We start from the raw sequence: 21,468 nt of genomic DNA on the forward strand, positions 1-21,468 counted from the left end.
TTCAGTCAGTATGAGCAAAACCAAAGGGACAAGTTGTCTTCCCCTCTTGAAAGGATACCTTTGGCTCAAAGCAGTGCCAGCAAAATGCTACTTTAAAAAGGTCGAGGGAGGAGAGACCCCAGAACTCGCCCATTCCCTTAGATGGAATCTAAGAACAATTGTCTGGGTGAGACTACTGTGCACTGATCTAGGAGGTCATGGCTCTGCATAGCCAAAAAGGGTCAGATAATTCAAGCCAGCATGGCCTGTCCCTGTACTGACACTTCTTAACTGTAACTATTGTAGGTAGTGGTGGATGTTAACAGGTGAGATCCCATTGATCTCCTAATACTGTGTTGGGTCGCATGTTAAAGGTGACCATGTGCAATCTCAAATGGATGCAGATTGTCAATGGGACGCTTTCATTCAGTCTCAACTGCACATCAATTACTCTCCCATTGTTCCTGTCTTGAGTTTGGATTACTTGGATCCAAGCAATAAAGAAATGTAGAAACATCTCAAGGTGATGAAAGAAAAGAGGGAATGGGTTATGGCTTTGGATTTCTCTGTAGCGGCCTTTAGTGAATGCTTTTCAAGAATATGCTTTCAGGTTTGAGCAGTTGTGCTCTTTTGTTTTGCTGAAATCAGCACGTCTCTTGCTTGGAAAGGATGAGCAATGACAAGACATGATGATGTGTGCCTCTGACACGACTGTGCTCCTGCACAAAATAAGATATTTTGAGTCATCTGCTCACATAAAATCTTGCTTTCCCCCTCTTATATACAACACTGAAAAAGACCAGTTGAGGATTTGGCAGTCTTTTGCTTGCATGCCTTGTGCAGAGGTAACTCCTGCAGTGGCACTCAGAGTTGAAGGTATTTTCTTTTACTTAATTTTTTTTTTAAAAAGAGATAAAATAATGTTTATAAATTTCAAACTTGAAATGAATAAATGAATTTACAAGAAATATCAGTTATTTATGCCAAAGATTCACAAGTATTTTAAACAATCTGTTTTTGACGTGGTAAATTGTCTTTATCATTAAAATGCTAATGAAATTGTAAACATCTGTTAAATTTATGATGATAATGAAGCTTGTCAGCTCCATCCTTCTTGTGCCAGCATTCCAGCTTAGCTCAGGTCTGCATACAGACATGGTGGTAAGAATCTACTTGGCATTTGGAGTAATACCAGTGGAAAGTGGGTTCTATCCTATTTAACAGGATGATTGCCATGAAGTGCTCCCTCCTGTAGTTTGAGTTGTCTTTACCTAGTCATTCTTCCAGAGGTTTTCAAATGCGGTTCTGAAAATAAAGCTTCTGACCAATTGGACCACTGGTATTTGTTTGGCAGTAGCAGTAGCAAACTGCAAAACAGAAGTGAACAAATTTCTTGTTATCAGTGCCTCCACTAATCAGTCCAGTAGGTGTGTACATTTTCCATTCCATATGGACTCTGAATGTATCCTAGTCTGAACATATATTGTTCTGGTAGCAGAAGCACCATGATTTGCAAAGCTGAGGGCAGATTTCAGTAGTGTTTGAAGTGGTCTATGCCCAGATGAGGAATACAAAGAAGATTGCTATTTTATTGGATGCTGACTATTTTCTAATTTAAAAAAAAATTTATGACAACATTTTTCTATACCTCTGTTAAAGACAGCATCAGAAACTCAGCTTAACTCTAATTTTAAACTTCAGTGACAAGTTAACTATGTTGTTGCTATTTGTTGGGTGTTTTTTTTTCTGTAAAATATAGTTAAAATAACCATAGCTTCATATGCAAAGAGAGATGGGTCTTTCATTAACTCTGGATCTTAATTGCTTCTGAACTTCAAAAAGAAATTTGTAGAAGTTTGACTGCACTCTGTGGACTTTAGGTAATTGAATACAGTATAGCTGCTGTTTGAGTACAGCTCAAACCTAAATTATGTAAAGCTACTGTTTCAGAGCAAGCTAGTAGAAATAATCGTCATTTTTGCAGTTGAAGATATTTTCTACGGCTAAATCCTCTGAGACACTGCTTTCTTGTTGATGCGTTTCTATTTTCATTTTTTTTCATTATGGATATGAAGTAGGAACTATGGGCATCTTAGGCAGCCTTTAGCTTTTTGACATCTGTGACTCCACTTGATGAATAAGCTTTGTCTTAATTAACTGAGCCCAAGTCATCAAGTTGCAGGGGCAGAACACAGAGTTTAACTGACCTAAAGACTTGAAACAAAGCTTACATTTATGAAAGTATTGAGATAGCAGAAGAGAGAAAATATTTTCCAATAGTGTATCTCAAACATACTTTTCCTTTCTTGTGCAGGTCAGTTGAGAGGGTGTCCAGTTCTCTCTCCACAGTTGTCAATGACCCACCTTTCTACTGTCCTCACCCTTTGTAGAAGAAACAGAGAATAGATTATAACCTGCTGCTCATCTGCTAGACTAGAATATAGCATTTATTATGCTGCAGCTGTGATCAAATTGTCTGTGTTTCCAGCACCTACAGAATTTGAGCTCAGGGCTAGTTCTTAGTGTCTGGCTATTTAGTAAATTCATGCAGACCCATCTGGCTTCTGAGCTCTGCTTCTCTCTCAGATACCAGAGAATGGGTTTGAAATCATGTCCATGGAGGCAGGATGATGAGATGAAGAAAGAGGAAAATTTCTCTGTGTTGGATTTTGCATGTCCTTAACAGAGAGAAAGGGAGATGTTTAATGGAGGACTGGTTCTGCAGCAGCCCACATGGATTGCCTGGCATCTTGCAAACAGATACAAACAATTTGATTTTGTGGGAGAAGAGAGGGAAAACTGTCTGGTTTGCTTTTCCTCCTCCCTCCCCCTTCTGACTGTGTTTAAAAAAAACTCAGGCAACTTCTGTGAGAAAAAGCTTAGTTACTGTGTCGGCTCTGCTTGAGACCAAAGAAGCTCCCCAGAGGACTGTTATGCTCCTGGCTGATGTGCTGGCCACTGTGAGCAGGAGAGGGAGGTAATGATGGAGAAACTCTGTTGGGGGGGGCCTGGGGGAAAGGCAGAGAATGACTCAACCTCCTGTAAAGACCAGAGAGACTTGTGTTCCAGTCTCTGCTCCAGTCTGTGTTGAATTATTTATTTGACCCAGGAAGGAGAATCTGAATTTTTTTTTCCTCATTCTCTATTTCAGGAGGAAAATATTGTTTGAAATTGATTTTGTATGATTTCAGGGAAAATAAAACACTCCATAGGCAGAGCTGGAAGCAGTGTGCTAGGCACACCATTGTGTGGATAGAGCAGATAGCTAGTTGTAAACGAATGTTTGGACATCTGTGCCTTTGTGGTCCTTTGGGGCCTTGTTGAGGGGGTGATGCTCAAGTGTAACAACTCCAGCAAGTACATTCCTGCAAAGCCCATGTTTGGAGGAAAAGTGCTAGGCTCCAATTAGGAAAACGTTTTTCATTATATGTAAAGAATTGATTTTGTGTGTGTTGCTTGCTGATTATTTAATTGTTTGTTTTCTAATATTTGTATTGCTATGTAATACAAAAGGCATTCTTTTAAATCTTAAGTGAAAGGATGTTTGTGCAGTACCTGATAGCTACAGAGGCCATCAGAAGAAGGAAAAACAAACTTGTTATTTGGAAACAGACCTCTGGATTTCAGCTCTCGTGTACTGCCTGCGCTAGCTGATCTAATAGGCAACCAGGAATTGCAAAAGCATCTGACTTCCATGGGCTCCCATCCTGGTCTTTTTGGCACAGAAGAAGTGTTCAGCTTTAGGAGGGATTTATTCTACCTGCCAGGGTGATTTAAACACCATATGTCTCCTCTTCAGCGTCCGAGCATCCATGGCCATAGGAGAGCACTCTGCTTCATCTGTAGAATGTGGAAATAGGTTTCTTTTAATGATATTAACTCCTGCAGAGCTACTTTATTACCTCCATGCGCTATTTGTTCGTGGAGATTGTGTCAGCAAGAGATAGCTATGCTGTGTGTAGTGCGGAAAGGAGAATACTATGAATTGCTGGTTTTGTTTGCTCTTGGCAGGCACTACTGCACTTCCCACCCTTGTGCGTGCACCTACCTTGATGATGCAGCCTTCTCTGGATATCAAACCCTTTATGTCCTTCCCTGTGGACAGCAGCTCTGCTGTTGGATTCTTCCCAAATTTTAACACAGTAAGTAAAGGTGCTTCTGCATTTAGTTTCAGTGTAATGCTTTCCAAGTCAGTTCTAACATCCAGTATTGAAGTTGACATACAGAACTCTGTGCTGTGTTGGTTACTGCTCCCTTGTGTGACGATCTCATGCTGTTCGCAACCTTTTTGCTGTACATGGGCCCCAGACCTGGCCTGTGGGATTGTTGTTAGCACACTGAAAAAGCCCCATGGTTGAGTTTTAATGAGCGGTGGAATAATATTGAGCTTTTGCCAGAAACAAACACAAAAAAAAAGACCTGATGTTAAAGGGAAGAAACGGAGTGACAGGTAAGCCTCAGATGCTCTGTTGACTCCATTGACTTAAACACATCGAATGTACCAAAGCCACCATTTTGCATGCTGCCACTCCTGTTTGTGTGTGTGGAGATAATTCAGCGTAGAGTGAGTTGGCAACCAGTTAGTTAACTTCAACAGGAAGAACATTGCTGCTGGTCATTTCTGCTGAGTCAGTGAATGGGATTTGTTGATCCATGACTGGCCCCTGAACTGTAGAGCACTGTGACTGTCACAGCTGTGGGGAAGGGGGGCAACTGCCATCACCCACAGGCTGCGGTCAGCTGAACCACCACTACTCTCTTCCTTTGCTAACTGGCCTTCTGTTTCAAGTGAGTACAGCCACAGGATTTATTTTTCTTCCTCACTTGCAAGTAAATCTTGTGCTACAGCACATGGTGCTGTGCAATATTTGTGAGCTAATATATCAGCCAGCTTCTCTCAAATGTCAGCAGCCTAACATGAGATTGTACATGCGTAGTGATCTGGGGGGTACAAGCACATGCAAGCATACAAAGAGAGGAAAGATACAAATCCAGGTATGTTAAAAGAGCAGGAGACAAAACTCAATACAATTTTAGAATTCTAAAATAGGAGTGTCTCATCTTCTGGACACGATGCAATTCACATTCATTATCTCTCATCTATACATTTGAGAATTTAGTTATTGATTTGTCTGTTTTCCAGTTGCACTGGTATTATAGCTGAGCTTTTTCACAGAACTGTATGTAACATCTCACAGAAACTTTTCTTTGAGGATGCTGTAGTTGTAGTCAACCATTATTTGCTTTTGGTGGTAGTATTGAATTTCTGACTTGCAGTAGCCTCTAGAGGCAGATTAATTTCGATATTTAGGCTGTTTTTGTTTATAAACACTACCTTACATTTATCTAGATTACATTCAATTTGCCTGTTTTCTAGAGTCTTTATCTTTCACACCTGTCACTTCTCTCCAAAACTCTGTGGGTTTTAAAAGAGAACCCTGTGGCCAGTGGCAAATATTTCCTCCCTTGAAATTCTTGGTAATTATTCAAAATCACACTGTTATGCACCACAGATACCACATTTTTAAATTCCTCCTTTTGGAGGAACAATATTTAAGTACTATGCTATTTCTAATTCATGGACTTTGCCATTTATCTTGTAGATATTGATTTTCCTTAATAGTCTTTTATGATGGACTTTAAAGCTCATTGGAAAACTAAATTATTTATGGTTATCTTCTGACAGGCACAGTGAACACCAGCTGTCACACATATCTTTTCTTTTTAACTTAGTGCAACCTTTGCAAATAGGTTTAATGCTTACACTTTTTTTTTCCACAGTGAATACAAATAGGCAAGTGGAGATAATGTAAAAATTGTCAAAATCACTTTTCCAAATCAAATTCAAACAGAATCAAAACCTACCCGACCCCTCATTTGTGTATCTTCACAAGTGCCTTCTTATTTCTTCCTGTGCAAAGGCAGAGCATTAGAAGAACACCTTTGCCCTTCTGCCTGCCCCCAAAACCATCAATTGCCCTACAGATTAATCTTTCATGAGAGACTTTGTCAGGGACTGTAGATGGTGACACTCGTGGTGCACAGCACCAAGTCTCTTTCCCTTTGGTAGGGCTGAGAAGAATGCAAGCATATGCCAATATTCATCTTTATGCATATTCACATTTCAGTGAAATTTTTCAGAGAAAAAGAAATGTCTCAATGTCTTTTTTGCATCAGAGATTTTTTCTTTTAAGCTCTATCAGAAGTTGGTTTCTAATGAAATCTTAAGAGTTTAACAGTAGGAAAACTGAGGTAAATTATATTAACTAGAAACCTGTTTAAAGGAGCACCCTCCAATGTTTCCAAAGTCAGTTCTCTTCTAGATGGAAACATATAAATCTCAGGTAAGCCCTTTTTTATATCATTAACAGTTTTCAATTCTGAAAACACCTGTGGCAATATGGTTGAAACGTTGGTGTCCCCATTTTGTTTGTGAATGTATTCTGATTGCTTGATTCTCTCTGCATGGTATGCTCTTAGTCAAAAGCCGAGAAGACTTATTCTTTTTTGAAAGGAAAGACTACCCCAGGTGTAACTTACTTTCTTGATGCAATTGTGAGATTTACTTTAAGATGTCTCTACTTTGTTTCTCATGAAAACAATAGTATTTATCTATTTGTATTCCAAGTAAATTTTTGTTTGTTCTTTGGGACTTGCTTATTATATAGGACAAATTTGGGAGGGAATGCTTGTGCTGATTCTTTTGGATGCATTCCTTTATTCCTTAGGGAGGCCTTTTTGTTTGAATGGACCAGCTTCTGAGTGCAGAACGAAGGACTCCAAGCAGTGAGGTTTTGCAGAACAGGTGCTCTGCTCTTTCTGGCCTTCTTAGAGCACCCACAAATTGTTTTTATCGGAGCAGAGCAGGTCCAGACTGTCACTGCCTGAACACTGCTGCACAAAAGAACACTCTCAGAAGCATTGCAGCAGCAGATCCAAAGGGGACAGAATGCTAGTTCTGGCACCACATTTTGTAAGCTCTTGCTCAATTACTCCTACCTCTCTGCCTAAAATGCAGAATTTTAATCCAATTTTGAACTGATATTACTTAAAATAGTTTTGTTTGTTGCAGAAGTTGATCCAACTTCATAGGACGTTCCCAGTCTTACCTCCAATTTGGAAAGCATGCTGTGTAAAAGGGTATTGATAAACACAGTTATTTAGCATGCAAAAATGACTTCAGTGCTTCCTTACCATGTAACTCCTTGTTTGTTGATTACATTTTAAGATCTGTGAGACTTCAAAGTCAAATACATACAGTTAGTAAAAATCAAAATTAACGTTACTGTGCAGTTTTAATTAGGTCCCTCCACTGTGCGTCTATTATAGTGTAATCTTGAATTTTACACGCCCTGGCTTTTACCACATGGCTTTATCCTTTGTATTCTTCTTCTTCCTGATTCATTTTCTTATGTCATTCATCTTGTGGACCGAATGAGAAAAAAATGCATTGTGGTTACATTACAGACGATTATCACTATACATGTGCTAAAGTAAGAAAGAAAGAAATTATCTCACAAAGCAAACTGATTGTTGCCTGCATCTGTCTTTAAGGAATATATAGGCCTCAGAAAAAGAAATATCTGAAAGCTATACGTTCTACCTTGCCATGAAATGCGAGCAGCACTGCATAATTCAAATTGAGTCAAAACAGTACAGCCAGGGACCTGTCAGTGTGCGCAAAAGTGGTATCAGCAACTTCTGAGATTCTATCTTCATAGAAAATAATCAGCAATTCTTATGCTTCCTTCCAAGTTTGTTATGGCCTCAGGGGTAATCAAAGATTACACTATCTTTTGTAGCATTCACATTAGCAAGATACGTCCCATCTAGCTAGACCAGAATTGGTTTTGAAATGCCCATTTGTACTCTCATCATGGTTAACGTGACCCTGTCGCTGCTTCAGTGCCTGTTCTTCAAGCAAAAGGCTCTGCTGAGTCTTTGCATTAGACTTGAGGTCTCTACTGCAAAGTGAATGAGAAGTATTTCACATCTGCCAGGGAAAGTGAGCCAGCTGGAATGGGCTACAGGAAGAGAAGGAGGAGCTGACTGGTAATATGGTCAGATATCTCTGTCTTTTCTCCACCATTAACCTCGCCTGGACTAAGTATCCTTGGCCTGTCCCCAAGAGTACCGGCAGAGACTAATTTTCTCTTTCCTCTCCTGCATTTTCAATTATGTCCCTCATTTTCAGTTTCTACCTCTTTAGTTCTCATTTGCTCTCCCTGAAATTTGAAGGACCCCTAATCAAGCAAATCAGAACACAGTGCCTTGTATTGATGGCTCCTTGCCCCACACGAGGAGCCTCTCCTGCTTCTGGTCTGCGCTGAACTACGCCAGCTTTCAGTTCCCCTTGCAGAATCTGAATATCAGCCCTTTAGTGCTCTGCTGCCATGCCAGAGCATGCTCCAGAGCTCAGCCTTGTGCACAGGAGGAGTGGACTAGAGGTGCAGTCAGATGACAGATGTGCCAGCTGATTGCCTACAGTCCCCTGTTCCCGTGCAGCCTGTCCATGGGCTCTCAGTTCCCCTTCTCCCCTCTGTACAGTGCCAAGGGAGCAGGGCCTGCTCTGTTTACCTCCCTCAGAAATGTTCCAGAGAACATGTGAAATTTCATAACAGCAATACCTTTCTGATTGGATATTAGGAAAAATTTCTTCTCAGGAAGTGTGGTGAGGCACTGGAACAGGCTACCCAGAGAAGTGGTGGGGTCACCATCCTTGGAGGTGTTCGAGAAAAGGGATGTGGCACTGAGAGCCATGGGTTAAGGGGCATGGTGGTGATAAGTTGATTGTTGGATAATCTTAGTGGTCTTTTCCAACCTTAATGATTCTATGAATATATGACTTATCCTCATTGACTGACAACACAGAAATTTAAGCAATTAACTTAAGAGTTGTGGAGTAGCTGAATGTTTTGTTTTAAACCAGGAGGTGACAATATTTTTCTTACTGACATCTTAGTAGCCTCCTTATAGTTAGTGCAGGCACACAGAGCGCTTCAAATTTTCCTCTGCTCCTTTGTGGAGCACTTAGAAAGAAACTCTCCTCCTTCACTTTTAGTTTTTCTGGAATCTGCATAGTTTGTGTTTTCCAGATCTTAGTTGGAATCACTGAACTACAACATGAAGAATTAGCCTGGTACGTGTTACTAACAGGGAGGAAAAAGAGACCATGTTTTCTGAGGTATTTACTGGTGAGGAGGGCAGAGGCTCGGGAATTCCACAGTAAAGCCTGAACAATGGAGACTTGTGCATATGCATAATTTCAGCAGCCTTATTCCTTACAGAACTGCAGTTTCTGCAGAGGAGTCCTAGCAGTTTCTGCATTCAAATTCCAGATCCTCCAGAATATCTAGCGCTTGGCTGCATGTTTCATCTGCCTTCCTAGAAAGCTGGGAATTCGTCTCTGTGACACCTCTGCCATTATTTTTTTCTTCCCCCAGTCAGCACAGGGAATGGCTAAAAAGCCTTGGTCATCATTGAATTCCTTACTTAAGTTAGTAGTGTCTTTATAGCACGAGGAAGTCCTACTTAAAGGGAGGGGATTGTTAGCCTTAAATATTTTAGGTGTCAGACCAGTGAAGGATATTTTGCAAATAAGCTGTGACTAAAACATCTGTTCTCACAGCACACAGTCACAAAATTGCAATCTAAGACTTACATATTGCACCACTATATTTATAAAGATCTCTGTAGTTTCTAATTACAAGGTCTCTTATCCTAAGAAAAACTCTAGAGCAGCTTAATAAAAATCTGAATTCCTGAAGTGTCAGATGAATGCAGAAGCACCTACTCATGTGGCTTGCTGGCTGCTCAGTGTTCCTGCCCTCACTCACAGCTGCCTCGAAATCTCCAGGAGAAAGAAAGGATTATTGAATTCATTATTAGCTAATAAATGATAAGAATTTAGCTGGGAGTTAATGCCTGTTGCACTCTCTGAATGTGGATATAGCTGCTGGCCTTTCAATTTAGATATGCTCTTTTTTATGACAATTTAGAAATAGCACATTGCAATTTCAAGTCATAGCATGAGGCCTGTCTTCTGTTAACGTGCCTGAGAAGAGCTGCTGATGCCCAGCTCTGAGGCAGTGACCAACCCATTTCAGCTGCCAGAGTGAGGCTGATTCCAAGAGCTGGGCTTTCAGCCCACTCTGCTCTGATCACAGCATGTCTGGTCCCACAGCGGAGATATACAAAGCTCAGATGCTTCCCCAAGTGAAGGGTATGGAAAGAGAATGGCCTTTCTTGTTCATGTATTAGAAAAGACTGGTTTCTCCTTCAGTCTGCTTTGCATCTCATTCACCTAGATTTAAAAATAAAAACGAACAGATTATGATTCTGTGTTGTTTCAGGGCAGGTTTGATGAGAAATATCTTCTTTTAGCGACTCAACCAAACATTGAGGTTTTTTTTTTTTAATCAAAAAAATTGTAAAGGCTGTTTATGTCGTGTGTGGTACTGATCAAAACACCCTGAAGCCAGAAACAGCGTTATTGATTTTTATATGAAGAAAGCCTATTATTTGTTACTGTGGAGAGCAGATGACAGTTGTCAGCTAACATTAAGAAATTTTCAGTTTTGACTCATTTCTCATTTATATTCATCCATTTTATACACTTATTCAAATGCATACGTACATATAACTTACCCCCTTTTTAAATATACATTTTTAATATGTGAAAAGTAACAGTACTATTTCATTTTGGAAGGCTAAGCTTCTGTGTCCTTATTCTCTCCTGTTCACAGTATCGATTGAGGCTATGTATTTGCCTCTAAACTCTCTTAGCAGGGTTCAGATGTGTAGAGGAAATTAAGACCTACCTAACAGGATACTTCTCAGTTTCAAGTGATATTGCTGTTCTGGAACAGGCGGGAAGCAAGCAAACTGCTAGCAAAACCTGAAGCAGACCTCCAAGAAGAAAAGAGTGAGGTTTAAGGGCATCCTCAAAGAAGAAAGCAAAAATCTGAAATCTTGCTAACCTCACACATTATTTAAGCTTTTCTGACTGCTACATCTTAAGCTTGAGTTTTTTGGTAGGATTCTATTGGAAAGTAATGTTTCCTATTATTTTACCAATTCAGATTATTTTATTGTCAGGTGGCAATAGTGTAAAAAGAATAGTTTTGCTCTCAGAGTGTGTTACTAGTTTTACTGCATCTGAAGGCAATATATATTTCTGATGGTGTTGAAAAACTTAACACAGCCAAGTGTTCTGAATAATAGCAGCAGCCTTAATAATAAGTAGCAGTTACAGAGCATCTTCCATCAGATGATTTTGAATAGCTGTAAACATGTTATTTAGACCTTTCAGCTTTTTTTGTGAGGTTGAAAATATTTTTATCCCTGTTTTACAGATGAATAATAAAAGTACAGTTAAAACTGGAAGCCAGCAGAGTCACAAAGGGATGGAAAATTGTCATATTGCTAAAGTATTTTTTTAGCCATTGGGTTCATACTTCATTCTTTTTCTCAAATTTGGTCTGTCGCTATTTTAAGAGTTACATCTATTATAAACAGAAACTTCCTAAGTACTTCATTGTCCAATAGCATATTTGGAAACTCAGTCCTTTTATGTATCTGTATCATCATTGTGATAAGATCAGATTCAGAAGTTTTCACTTGTGTAATTAATTGTGCCTCACCAATTTATTCTGTGAGTTAAGCCTTTCCAAAGGCATCAAATATTTTAATATTTTTTTCACAGTAATTTCTAAAACAGCAGTGGCATTTCATTTTTGGAGAAGTCTTTTTAAGGCTCTCCTAATTATGGTTTTCTCAACCAGAGTTTATTTTTAATGTGCAGTAAATATATCCATGGGTGAAGAGAAGGAAGGGCAGAGGGGATAGTCATAGCAGTGAAAAAAATGAATTAAAAGATATTTTCTCAGTTCCGTTTTGATCTCTATGCATATGCATGTTATGTGGGGAGAAGAGAAGGGGAGAAATTAGAGTATTCACGTTACTTCTTTAATTTTGAATTTCTTGATTTAAAATAGAAGATGCAGTGATGGAGTGAACAGAAGATCAGAAGAAACCTGGTTTTAAGTTAGACAGTATAAATGTTTTTATTTTTGTTTATGTTGGTCTAAGCCACTATTTTGCTCTGGCTTAGGAGAAATAAAATTCTGCCAATAAGGCCAGAGTTCATCCTTGGCCTCATGAACTTGGTCAGATGAGTTCTTGCAAGTTAAATTTTCGAAGTGAAAACCTGACTGAAAGCAGCCTCTGCTTCAGCACAGGGCTCCCAGCTGTGGAGCTGCAGCTGACTGCTTCTCTTCGACGAGGTTAAAATACAACAAAATTGTTTGCGTTAGCTCACCAGATGGATAAATGAGCCTGTCAGTGAAGATGTAGAGCTGTGCTTTCCAAACTGATGCTGAAGCAAGAAGATTAATGCATTTATTGGTTTAAAAAAAAAAAAAAAAAGATTTAATTAAGTAGGTAAAGAGAGAGTATATTTGAGCATACTGTTGTCACTTCTAGAGCCTATACTTCAGTGACTTATTGAAAATCTGAAGAGGAGTCAGAGGAAAAACTAACAAATGAATCAAGGCTTTTATAATGAGAGGCTTAAGGAATTCAGCTTACTTGGTTTATCAAAGAGAAGGTTAAATGCTGATCTGATTGCAGCGTACAAGTACCTATGCATGCAGGCATTAGAGTGCCCTTTAATCTAATTGAGTGAGACACAACTAGATGGAGTAACAGGCAAAGCAAGGTGTGGATGTTAGCTGTGGGAATACTCCATCATTATCATCACTTCCCCTGTGATGTTATAGATTTATCTTAGTTGGAAACTCTTTAATCAAAGTGTGGTATGTTCGTTCCCTCTGCCCCCTCTAAAATTTAAGCTCGTGGTTGACCACAAATTATCAGACTTCGTCACAGGAAAGGCTGAAGCTCTCTAGTCTGTAAAATTGTCATGCATTTTTTTAAGAAATCAGATGTAATGGCTTCTTCTAAGCTAAAACAAGTCTTTAAATAACTGTAGACAGTGCTTTCAGTATTCTTTGTGATTGCAGATACAAGCACAGAATAAAGAGTTGTCCTTTTTCATTTTCCTGTGTGAGCTAGACTTTAAAGGGGAACATACAAGAAGGTAGTACTCTAGGGGACTCTGCATTATGCCATGGGAGTGGGCATAAGGAAGAGGAACACAACTGCTGCTGTCAGGAGACAGAAAATCAATGTCCCAAGTCCTGGGTTCCAGCCCTGAAGCTCTGTTGGCAGAAATAATGTAGAATTTTCAAAAATAAAATTAGTTCGACAGTAACCTCTAAAAGGAAATTGATGGAGCTGAATTTATTAATATTTCATCTCTCTTAAGACATAAAAGGCTGTTCCCAGCTCTGGGTGCCCTTTTAATCGTCTTGTACTAAAAATGATGTTGAAATGTAAACTCCAAAGGTTTCTCTTTCCTTTTTTTTTTCCTTTTTTTTTTTTTTTTTAATACTAACTTATTTCAACAACTCTTCATGGATATCTGCAGTATCTGACATGTTAGCAAGTGAATTACAGCAGAATTTTTGTTTTGCTTTAAAATGCCTTCGGGCTGATTTCTTTGACTAGTGATAGTGTGCAGAGGTCACGGCTCTCACAACCACTATTTTCCTTGGGGAAGCTGGAGCTTGCTGCCAAATTGATCGAGATGTGGAGGGACAAACAGTGACAAGTTGTATTCAGAGAGGTTTGTGGTCAGGGTACAGTGTTCCTGTGTTTTGGAAACCATGTAGGAGGGAAGGGAGATTAGTCCCTGAGGTCAGACTTGTCCTCAGTGGATGCAAGAAGTGAAAGCTTATGTATTTCTGCACTTGCGGAAAGGCATCTACTCAGACCTTTTTTTTTTTTTTTTTTTTTTTTTTTCCATTTTAAAGAGAGAGGGAGGGAGCAGATACTCTTGATAAAGTCATAGACTCATTCCAACCTGTGTAAGTTTGGGTTTTACTTGAGTAAGATCCAAATTTTATACTGTATGCAAATACCTAATGTGCAAGAAAGTAAGAGAGACTGTAGTTTGTTAATCAACAGAAAGTGTTAAAAGCAACTCTTGCTTACACCACAGGATTATGGCAAAAGAATATTATGTTGTATTCTAATATTATGTGTTCTAATTACATATTTGTCTCTGAATCAGCTGTGGGCAATCTGCAAAGTGTTCTCCCCTGTCTCAGTTACCATTTTGTGATAGCACAAGGAGAAATGATTTCAAAGAGTCCAGGTCAGGCTGAACAAGGCTCTGAGCAGTTGTAGGTGTCTCTGTTCATTGCAGGGGTGTGGGACCAGATGGCCTTTAAGGATTCCTTCCAACTCAAGTGATTCTATGATCGTTTACGTCTCCCTGATTTTTTTTGACTTTCCAAATATTGCAGTGAGTGAGGTGGTGTTTGTTTGCATGCTTGCTGTATAGAGGTACATCTCTGGGATGCACTCTGTGCTAGGTGAGCAGGGCTGAAATGCAGGCAGCATTGGCAGGGTTCCTGTAAGAAAAGTCAGTGGTATGCATCAGCAGAGCTGCCTTGAGTGTTCCTAGTAATGCAAAAAAGCAAGGAAATGTGAAACAGCATAGTGTTCACTTGAACAGTATATTGCCATGAGTATTAGTCCAATGAGAAATATTGTCTCTGTTGTGACGAAAACAGCACAAGCATGGAAAGAACAGACTTCTACCAGTCTGGGTTTGCCAAGCATGTCTAACATTGCACCACAACATTTTTGGTTTTACAGAGGGCATTTTAAATATGTGCTCTGTTGAGTATGGCTGTTTATTTCCGTAACTGCATTAGTCTCATGATGTGCACCATTGTGGTAGAAGGCTGTGTATATATGGCAGAATTTATGGTGAGCTTCAGTGAATCACCGTTCTGCATGATGGCAACCTGCTCAGCTTTCCTGACATCTGGAGCACAAACACAGAATGAGCCAATGTCCGCACATGGCCTTCTGACCAAGAAGGACATTAGGAAGGCCTAATCTGCAGAATGTTTACTGATGTTTGCCTGGGTGCTTGCTTATAATAATAATTTTTAAAAAGACACACACGTAAGTAGATTGTCAAGCAGTTTGGAAAAATCCCAGAACTTTAGTTGCTGTCTTGTATTGGTAATTTATATTTGCCACTGTTTGCTTGCCTTGATTGCCAGAGGGAAGCACTGGATTATAATGTCAGTTTTTTTCCACATATGGTTGAAAATTTTGCTTTATGAGAGTAGAACAGCATAGTATGCCTTAAGGCTGCTCTCAGTGTTTGTACAGAAGTTTCTTAATGACCAGTGGTTAAGCGATGCTCCATTAAATCTCTTACAGCCACCTCTTGATATTCTGTTACACATGCTTCTCAACAGACAACTCTAGGTAGGACCTGAGAGTTGTTACGATAAGAAGTAACTGAACATAGGCCATAAATTCCCAGTCACAATGTTAAACTTCACTTTGATTTGGAGATCCCAGGGTTCCAGTGCCGTGAAACAGAGGCTTTATTGCTGCTGTTACGATAGCTGTTATGATGCTGTTATTGATAGCTTTAGCATACAGATTTTTGTTGGAATGGTTGCAGTAGCATGTCTGATACTTGTTTAGTGTGAATTAATGGCTAAGTGGACCAGGAATAGAATGAAAGCATAGGAGTCATGAGGTAGAAAAGGTAATTTAGCACTGCTGCTTTATCATTAGGCTGCCTGTAACCTCCTGGATACTAGGCAAGACTTCCGCTTCCGCTCAGATAAAACTTCAGCTCGGATAAATTGGGATTTATTCAATCTTTTAAACTGGAGATTGCACCTGAGTAGAAATTAATGAAAATATTCAGGGTTTGCAATACCATAAAAACCATCTTTTCTTGCAAAATAGTGTGAACTTTTTTTTTTTTTAAAAAAAAAAGGCCTAGAAATAATACCTAGCTTATCTGTTGGTTTTTGTTTGTTTTTCTCACTAAGACTTGAGACTGTGATTGTGATAGGTAATTCCATGAAAAACTCATTTCAGACTTCATTACTGATCCACCCTGAGTATGGCATATGGTTCTAATCCATCTCTTCAAAATGCTTCATGGAATCTGTAGAATTAAGAAGTACAACAAAGACTCCAAAGAATGGGACAGCTTCCATGTGTAGAATGATCAAGTAATGCACAGTTAACTTGATATGTGGTACAGGTCATAGAAAATTGAGTTGTATGGAACTAGGCTTAATGAAAAATAACTCTTCCTTGGCACAGCAGGTTGTAGGAAATGGAGCTTGGTGCAAAGTATGAGTTTTTCCTGATATTCAGGAGATGACTATGAAAGCGTATGGAAGAGAAGGTCATTGGGATTTGCCAAATGCATGGAAAAGCATTCCTGGTTCAGCAATACTTATATTGGGAAATATGAAAATATTTGAGGGAAAGGCATGTATGTTCACGCTGTTCTTATTCTCTTGCTAACTAAATATGGCTGTTTGGAGGCGCAAAAGGATAGGCTCGGGGGAGGTGCAGTAGAGTTGAGCGTTTCTATCATTTTGGATTGTATGTTACTGCACTAGCATTTCTGAAGTCATTACCACCAACCTCAGTGGATGTAGACATCTCTCACATTTGCATGTTGTGAAATTGGAAAACAGAAGAAGAAAGAGGTGATTACTGCTGAAACCTGTCCAGATTCTGTTAATCTTTGTTCACTGTAATGGTTCAGGTGGCTTTGTAAGGAGACTCAATGCAAAATAGTAGTATATGTAATTTTGTTGGAAAGATGTCTTAAATTTAACTTTTTGTTAAATGAACTGTAGTAGGAAAACAAGACTAAAAAGTTGTTAAACTTGGTTATTGCTACCAGAACCATTTATTTATTAATTGATTCTTACTCCGTAACAGAAATAGCATAGTGCAAAATTTTATTATTTGTGGTGGCTGTTTAGTTGCAGTTATTATTTCTAGAATAAACCTATTTTACAGAATTGCTTTTTAAATACCGGTGCTCCCAACTGCGCCAAGTGTACTGCGTCATTTCCTAATATATACCTCAATAAATAATTTGCTCCCTCTCTCCCTGCAATGAGGAGGATAATTTTGTTTAGAGATCTGAGATCAGCTTACCCTGCAGCATTAATCATCTAACATAGATACTTTTTAATTTTTCCAGCATCCTGTAATCCACCCTAGTTTCTGATATATTTAAAAGCTATTAATTGTTAATGTTGTGCTTCTTGAATTCTAATTGTGACCAGGCAACGTGCGGGGCTCAGGTTTGGGCAGGATCAGTAACCGCTCCCAGGGGAGCCCAAGTGGCACTGCCTGGAAGAAGCGTGAGCCAAGCTATTTGGGAGCTTGTCCTTGTGCTGTGCATCTGTTTGAATCTAGGACTTTGTACACAGTCTGCCTTGTGTGCTTTTGAACTGATGACTGCTAATGCTAGCGCTGTGGATTGCTATCTGGTACGCACAGAGGAGTCATTGAGTATTGCTGCTTTTTTTTTTTTTATGGGACTGCAGACGCTAGTGGGTATTTTGGCTATTTCTTCTCACTGATCTCAGACACTTCAAAGGTTGAGGTACTTTTCAGCATTACTGTCTTGTTCTAGTTGGCTTGATCTACCAATTGCTAGTTAAGTTGAAAAGCAACGCATATACTCTATTTAAAGAAAAAATTTCTATTCTCTAATGATACAGCAGTATTTTAATATATGGATTTTATATTATTGACTGGCAGATCTATAATAAAATTAATGCTGAAAAACTTTTAATCTGCATGTGTAATTGTCTAGTATTGTGCAGGGGAATGCAATAAGTGGTACCAATGAGAAACTGATTTTTTTTGTTATGATAAACTTGGGACTGTTACTTTTATTCTAGAAGTAGTTGAAACAAGGAATAAGGATATTAATTTTGGTTTTCATTTTAGACTTTATCATGTTAATTGCAACAACACATTTTCATTTATAAATCAGTAGTTCATTCAAAATGGCTTTTTTACATTTGTAATTATTTCTCTTAATATTTTACCTTGTTGGCGATGGCAAGGAAATCCAGAATTAAGGACAGAAGCTGATTAGAAGTTATATCCAGAAAATTCGTTAGTAATAACATTTACAAAATGATATGTTTGGCTTAAGAGGAATCTGGCAAGAAATCTGTCTAGCTTCAGTCCAAAAAAAAAAAAAAAAAAAAAAAAAGGGTTGAATGTTAGATAACAAATTATTAGAGATATAATGCTATAAAGTAGTTTCTTAAATTTGTGAGCTTCTACATGTGCATACATGTAGAGAAGGTCCTCATCAGTGCAGGTTTCTCTGGAAGCATGATGTTGTACCAAAGGAAAACTACAATCTTGATCCTCAGGTTTGGAAACTCTGGAAGCAGCAGCTAACTTTCTATTATTATTCTTTATCTAATAAAGCATTATCTTGAACTTTTCTTGCTTTATTTTGTATGTCAGCTTAGTATCAAATCGGTGATGTGTATCATCCAAGATTACACAGCCGGGTTTTTTAAGACAGTGTGGTTTGTTTTCTTAAGACAATGCTGTTAAGGAAAAATCATCACTGTGGCTGCAAGACAGGCTTCAGAAAAATACGTATTATAGCAAATTGAACTATTATCTCTTGTGGTTTAAAAGCAAGCTTGGGAAATAAGCATTTATCTTTTTGTATGGATTGCCATTTTCCCTCTCTTGTTTTCAGAATTCATTTCACATGTTAAATAAGTGTAGAAGACTGCACAGAGGCTTGTTGGATGATGGAGGTTGGAGGGGACCTCAGAAGTCACCTGCTCCAGCCTCCTGCTCTGAGCAGTGCAGCTAGGAGATCAGTCCAGTTATACTTTATGTGGATTGAAACAGTGTTTGAACCAATAAATTTGACTTAATAAGTTCATTTTATTTTTTATCCATACTGCATCATGAATATTAGACTTAATTGAGGCCTCAGTGCAGTAGCAGTTATAACTTCCAGTGCTGTTCCTATCTTCCCATGTTCACAGAGCTCTCTGTCCTTGAGGATATTTTAAACTGGTGACTACCAGCAGTCCTGATATTTAGCATAGATATAATCATTTCCAGTTTGTGAAAATGTTCAGGCAAATTTACAATTAATATATTCAGTGCTTCATTTAATTCAATTTTTCCAGTATCAAAATGTTTTCTGAACTGTGGTGACTGGTACCCTTTCCTGGGGCCAACACACTCTGCCTACTCCTCTGAATTTGTTTTTTCATGGGGTCTGTCATCAGTTCTGCATATGGAAGTGTTGGAGAATTGTCATCATTTTCCTGGCAGGCAAAATTCCTAATGGAACCTGCAAAGGACCTCATCTCACAAAGACGTCTCCAAGAGGAGAGAGATAAATGACCCTGACTTTTTTAGGGGGCAGAAGTATTTTTCAATTATGCCTGTTGAATCACCAGGTGATACAGGCAGGCTTTCAGGAGACTCTCTGCAACTGAGATGTGACTGAAGCCTTGAGAGCATGGAGGATGTGCAGGATTTGGGAAGGGAACTTTTGGTAACCTGAGAGTGGCAGCAACAGTGGAGCTTCTTTTTTTTTTTTTTTTTTAATTGGATCTTTGACATTCTTGAGCATGTCAAATCTAATTATCTCTTCTTATTTATCTCCGAATTTAAACAATAGGCTTCCAGCATAAAGTTGGTATGTTTTTTTTCTTTTACTATATACTGTGAGAAGTTGTAAATGGATTCTTGTTTGTTCTCTAGATGGATCCTGTGCAAAAAGCAGTCATAAACCATACGTTTGGAGTGTCCATTCCCCCAAAGAAGAAGCAAGTCATTTCCTGTAATGTCTGCCAGCTTCGCTTTAACTCTGATGTGAGTACTGGCTATTTCCTTTTTTTTATTATTCAAAATAGGTTTAATTAATTCAAGCTTCTTTTCTCCAAGTTGATAGTTATTGTTCTGCATACATTCTGCCGAAACTTCTGATATTTTGCCCACTTAGAGATAGAAGTCTGGCAGTGACTGTTGCCATACACCTTTGTCCTAGTACCTGAGGAGCAGGCTGCGCTTTTTCTCAAGTTCAAGATGCTAATTTCTTAAACATGTCAACCATGTACTGAAATGTTACTAGAGCAGCACATCTGTGTAGCCCATGTCACATCTACTGGCTGTATCCCATTGGACAGTCCAGTAAAATTCAAGAGGGAGCAGACAGAAACACTGTGTTCTCTTCATACCATACCATTCAAATGACATCTTTTTCCTGTTGTTCCTATGTTCTTTCTGATAACGTCTCTGGATTTTTTAATAAAGTCACCTTTCCAGTAACTTTCAGTTGTAACCATTTTGAGTATTTACTTCTAGCTGTCTTTTGAGAATGATAAAGTTCAAAGAAGCTGCTTTCTGAAGTGTAATTCAAAAGGAAAAAAAAAAAAAATGCAAAAGAACACGTTGGCCGATATGCCTAAAACGTATATCCAACTAGTTTTTACCCAGACTATGTGAAAAATAAATAAAATCAAGAATGTTGACAAGTTTAAAAAAAAAAAAAAAAAGTGTGTTTTAGAAAACTATGAGCTTTGGCACAACATATGTGTTCTCAGAGACTTTACAAATGTTCTTAGACTAATAGAAATTTAAAGACTCAGATATTTTATTGCTGTTAAATGTAAGAAGTACTTAAATGATGCATGAATATTAGATATTTTGCTATTGTAAGAAATAGTTTAAAGGAAGCTCCTCGGGGCTGTTGAGGTCTTGGTGCTCCTAAACATTCTCAATAAAGGCCTATAAAGTCAGTATCTATTGCTCTGGTTTTCTCTTGCCTCTACCATTGCCTTTTGAAGAGGTTTGTAATGTTATTTCCCCAGTTTGACTTTCTTGTCTAGCCTGGCATGGATTTTGAAGCATTGCTTCCTACCTTCAAATTGACTGCTGAATCAAAAATCTATCATCTTCTAACAAGCTTATTAAACTTTCTTTGAAGTTGCGATATCTACTTAGTTGACAAATTTCAAAGTCATTTTTTTTATTTAATTAATTTTTGTTTCCTTTTTAAGGTTAAGGTTTAGGTTTAAAAAAATCTTTCTGCTCTGATTCCTGATCAAAATACTCAATTTAACTGATTAAAACAAGGAACCAGTACAGTTTTTAAAAATGTGTGGGCTCTGTGGATCTGAATCTTGCTTCTGAGTAGGATCTTATTTCCTCTCTGAGAGGATGGCTCAGCTTGTTTCTGCTCTTCCCTCTCCTTCTAAGGAGTCCCTCTTGATGGCAGGTCCTGTCACTAGAGGATTTCACGCTGACATTCAGATGGTCAGACAGTACTTCAAGGCAGACAGATTGAATCACAACTCAGTGACAGATGAAAAAAGAGCTGAAATATGATATCATTTTGTACATCTGCCAACTGAGTAATTTTTCCGAACTTACTTGCTTACAAGGTAGAACAAAAAGTTCATATCATATTCTGCTTCCAACTGTGGCATCACTGTAGCATGTCAGATTATAGTCTTGTTTCCCCTTTTGAAGTGGCTGTATTCACAGTGTTGTGCTCCTTACTTTTTAAACATA

The 21,468-nt window shown here is 38.6% G+C and overlaps 1 protein-coding gene across 3 annotated transcripts in view; it reads left to right on the forward strand.

Moving 5' to 3' along the window:
* ZNF385B (zinc finger protein 385B) overlaps positions 1 to 21,468 on the forward strand; it is a 151,713-nt gene that overhangs the window by 97,813 nt on the left and 32,432 nt on the right. For all 3 annotated transcript variants that reach the window (XM_010713539.3, XM_085227784.1, XM_010713540.4), the window contains 2 exons: positions 3,991 to 4,121; positions 19,657 to 19,767. In XM_010713539.3, coding sequence (XP_010711841.1) covers positions 3,991 to 4,121; positions 19,657 to 19,767 — 242 coding nt within the window. The remainder of the gene's footprint in view (positions 1 to 3,990; positions 4,122 to 19,656; positions 19,768 to 21,468) is intronic.

This window comes from Meleagris gallopavo, chromosome 7, assembly GCF_905368555.1.
Source record: "Meleagris gallopavo chromosome 7, MGAL_WU_HG_1.1, whole genome shotgun sequence".
NCBI classification, from domain to species: domain Eukaryota; kingdom Metazoa; phylum Chordata; class Aves; order Galliformes; family Phasianidae; genus Meleagris; species Meleagris gallopavo.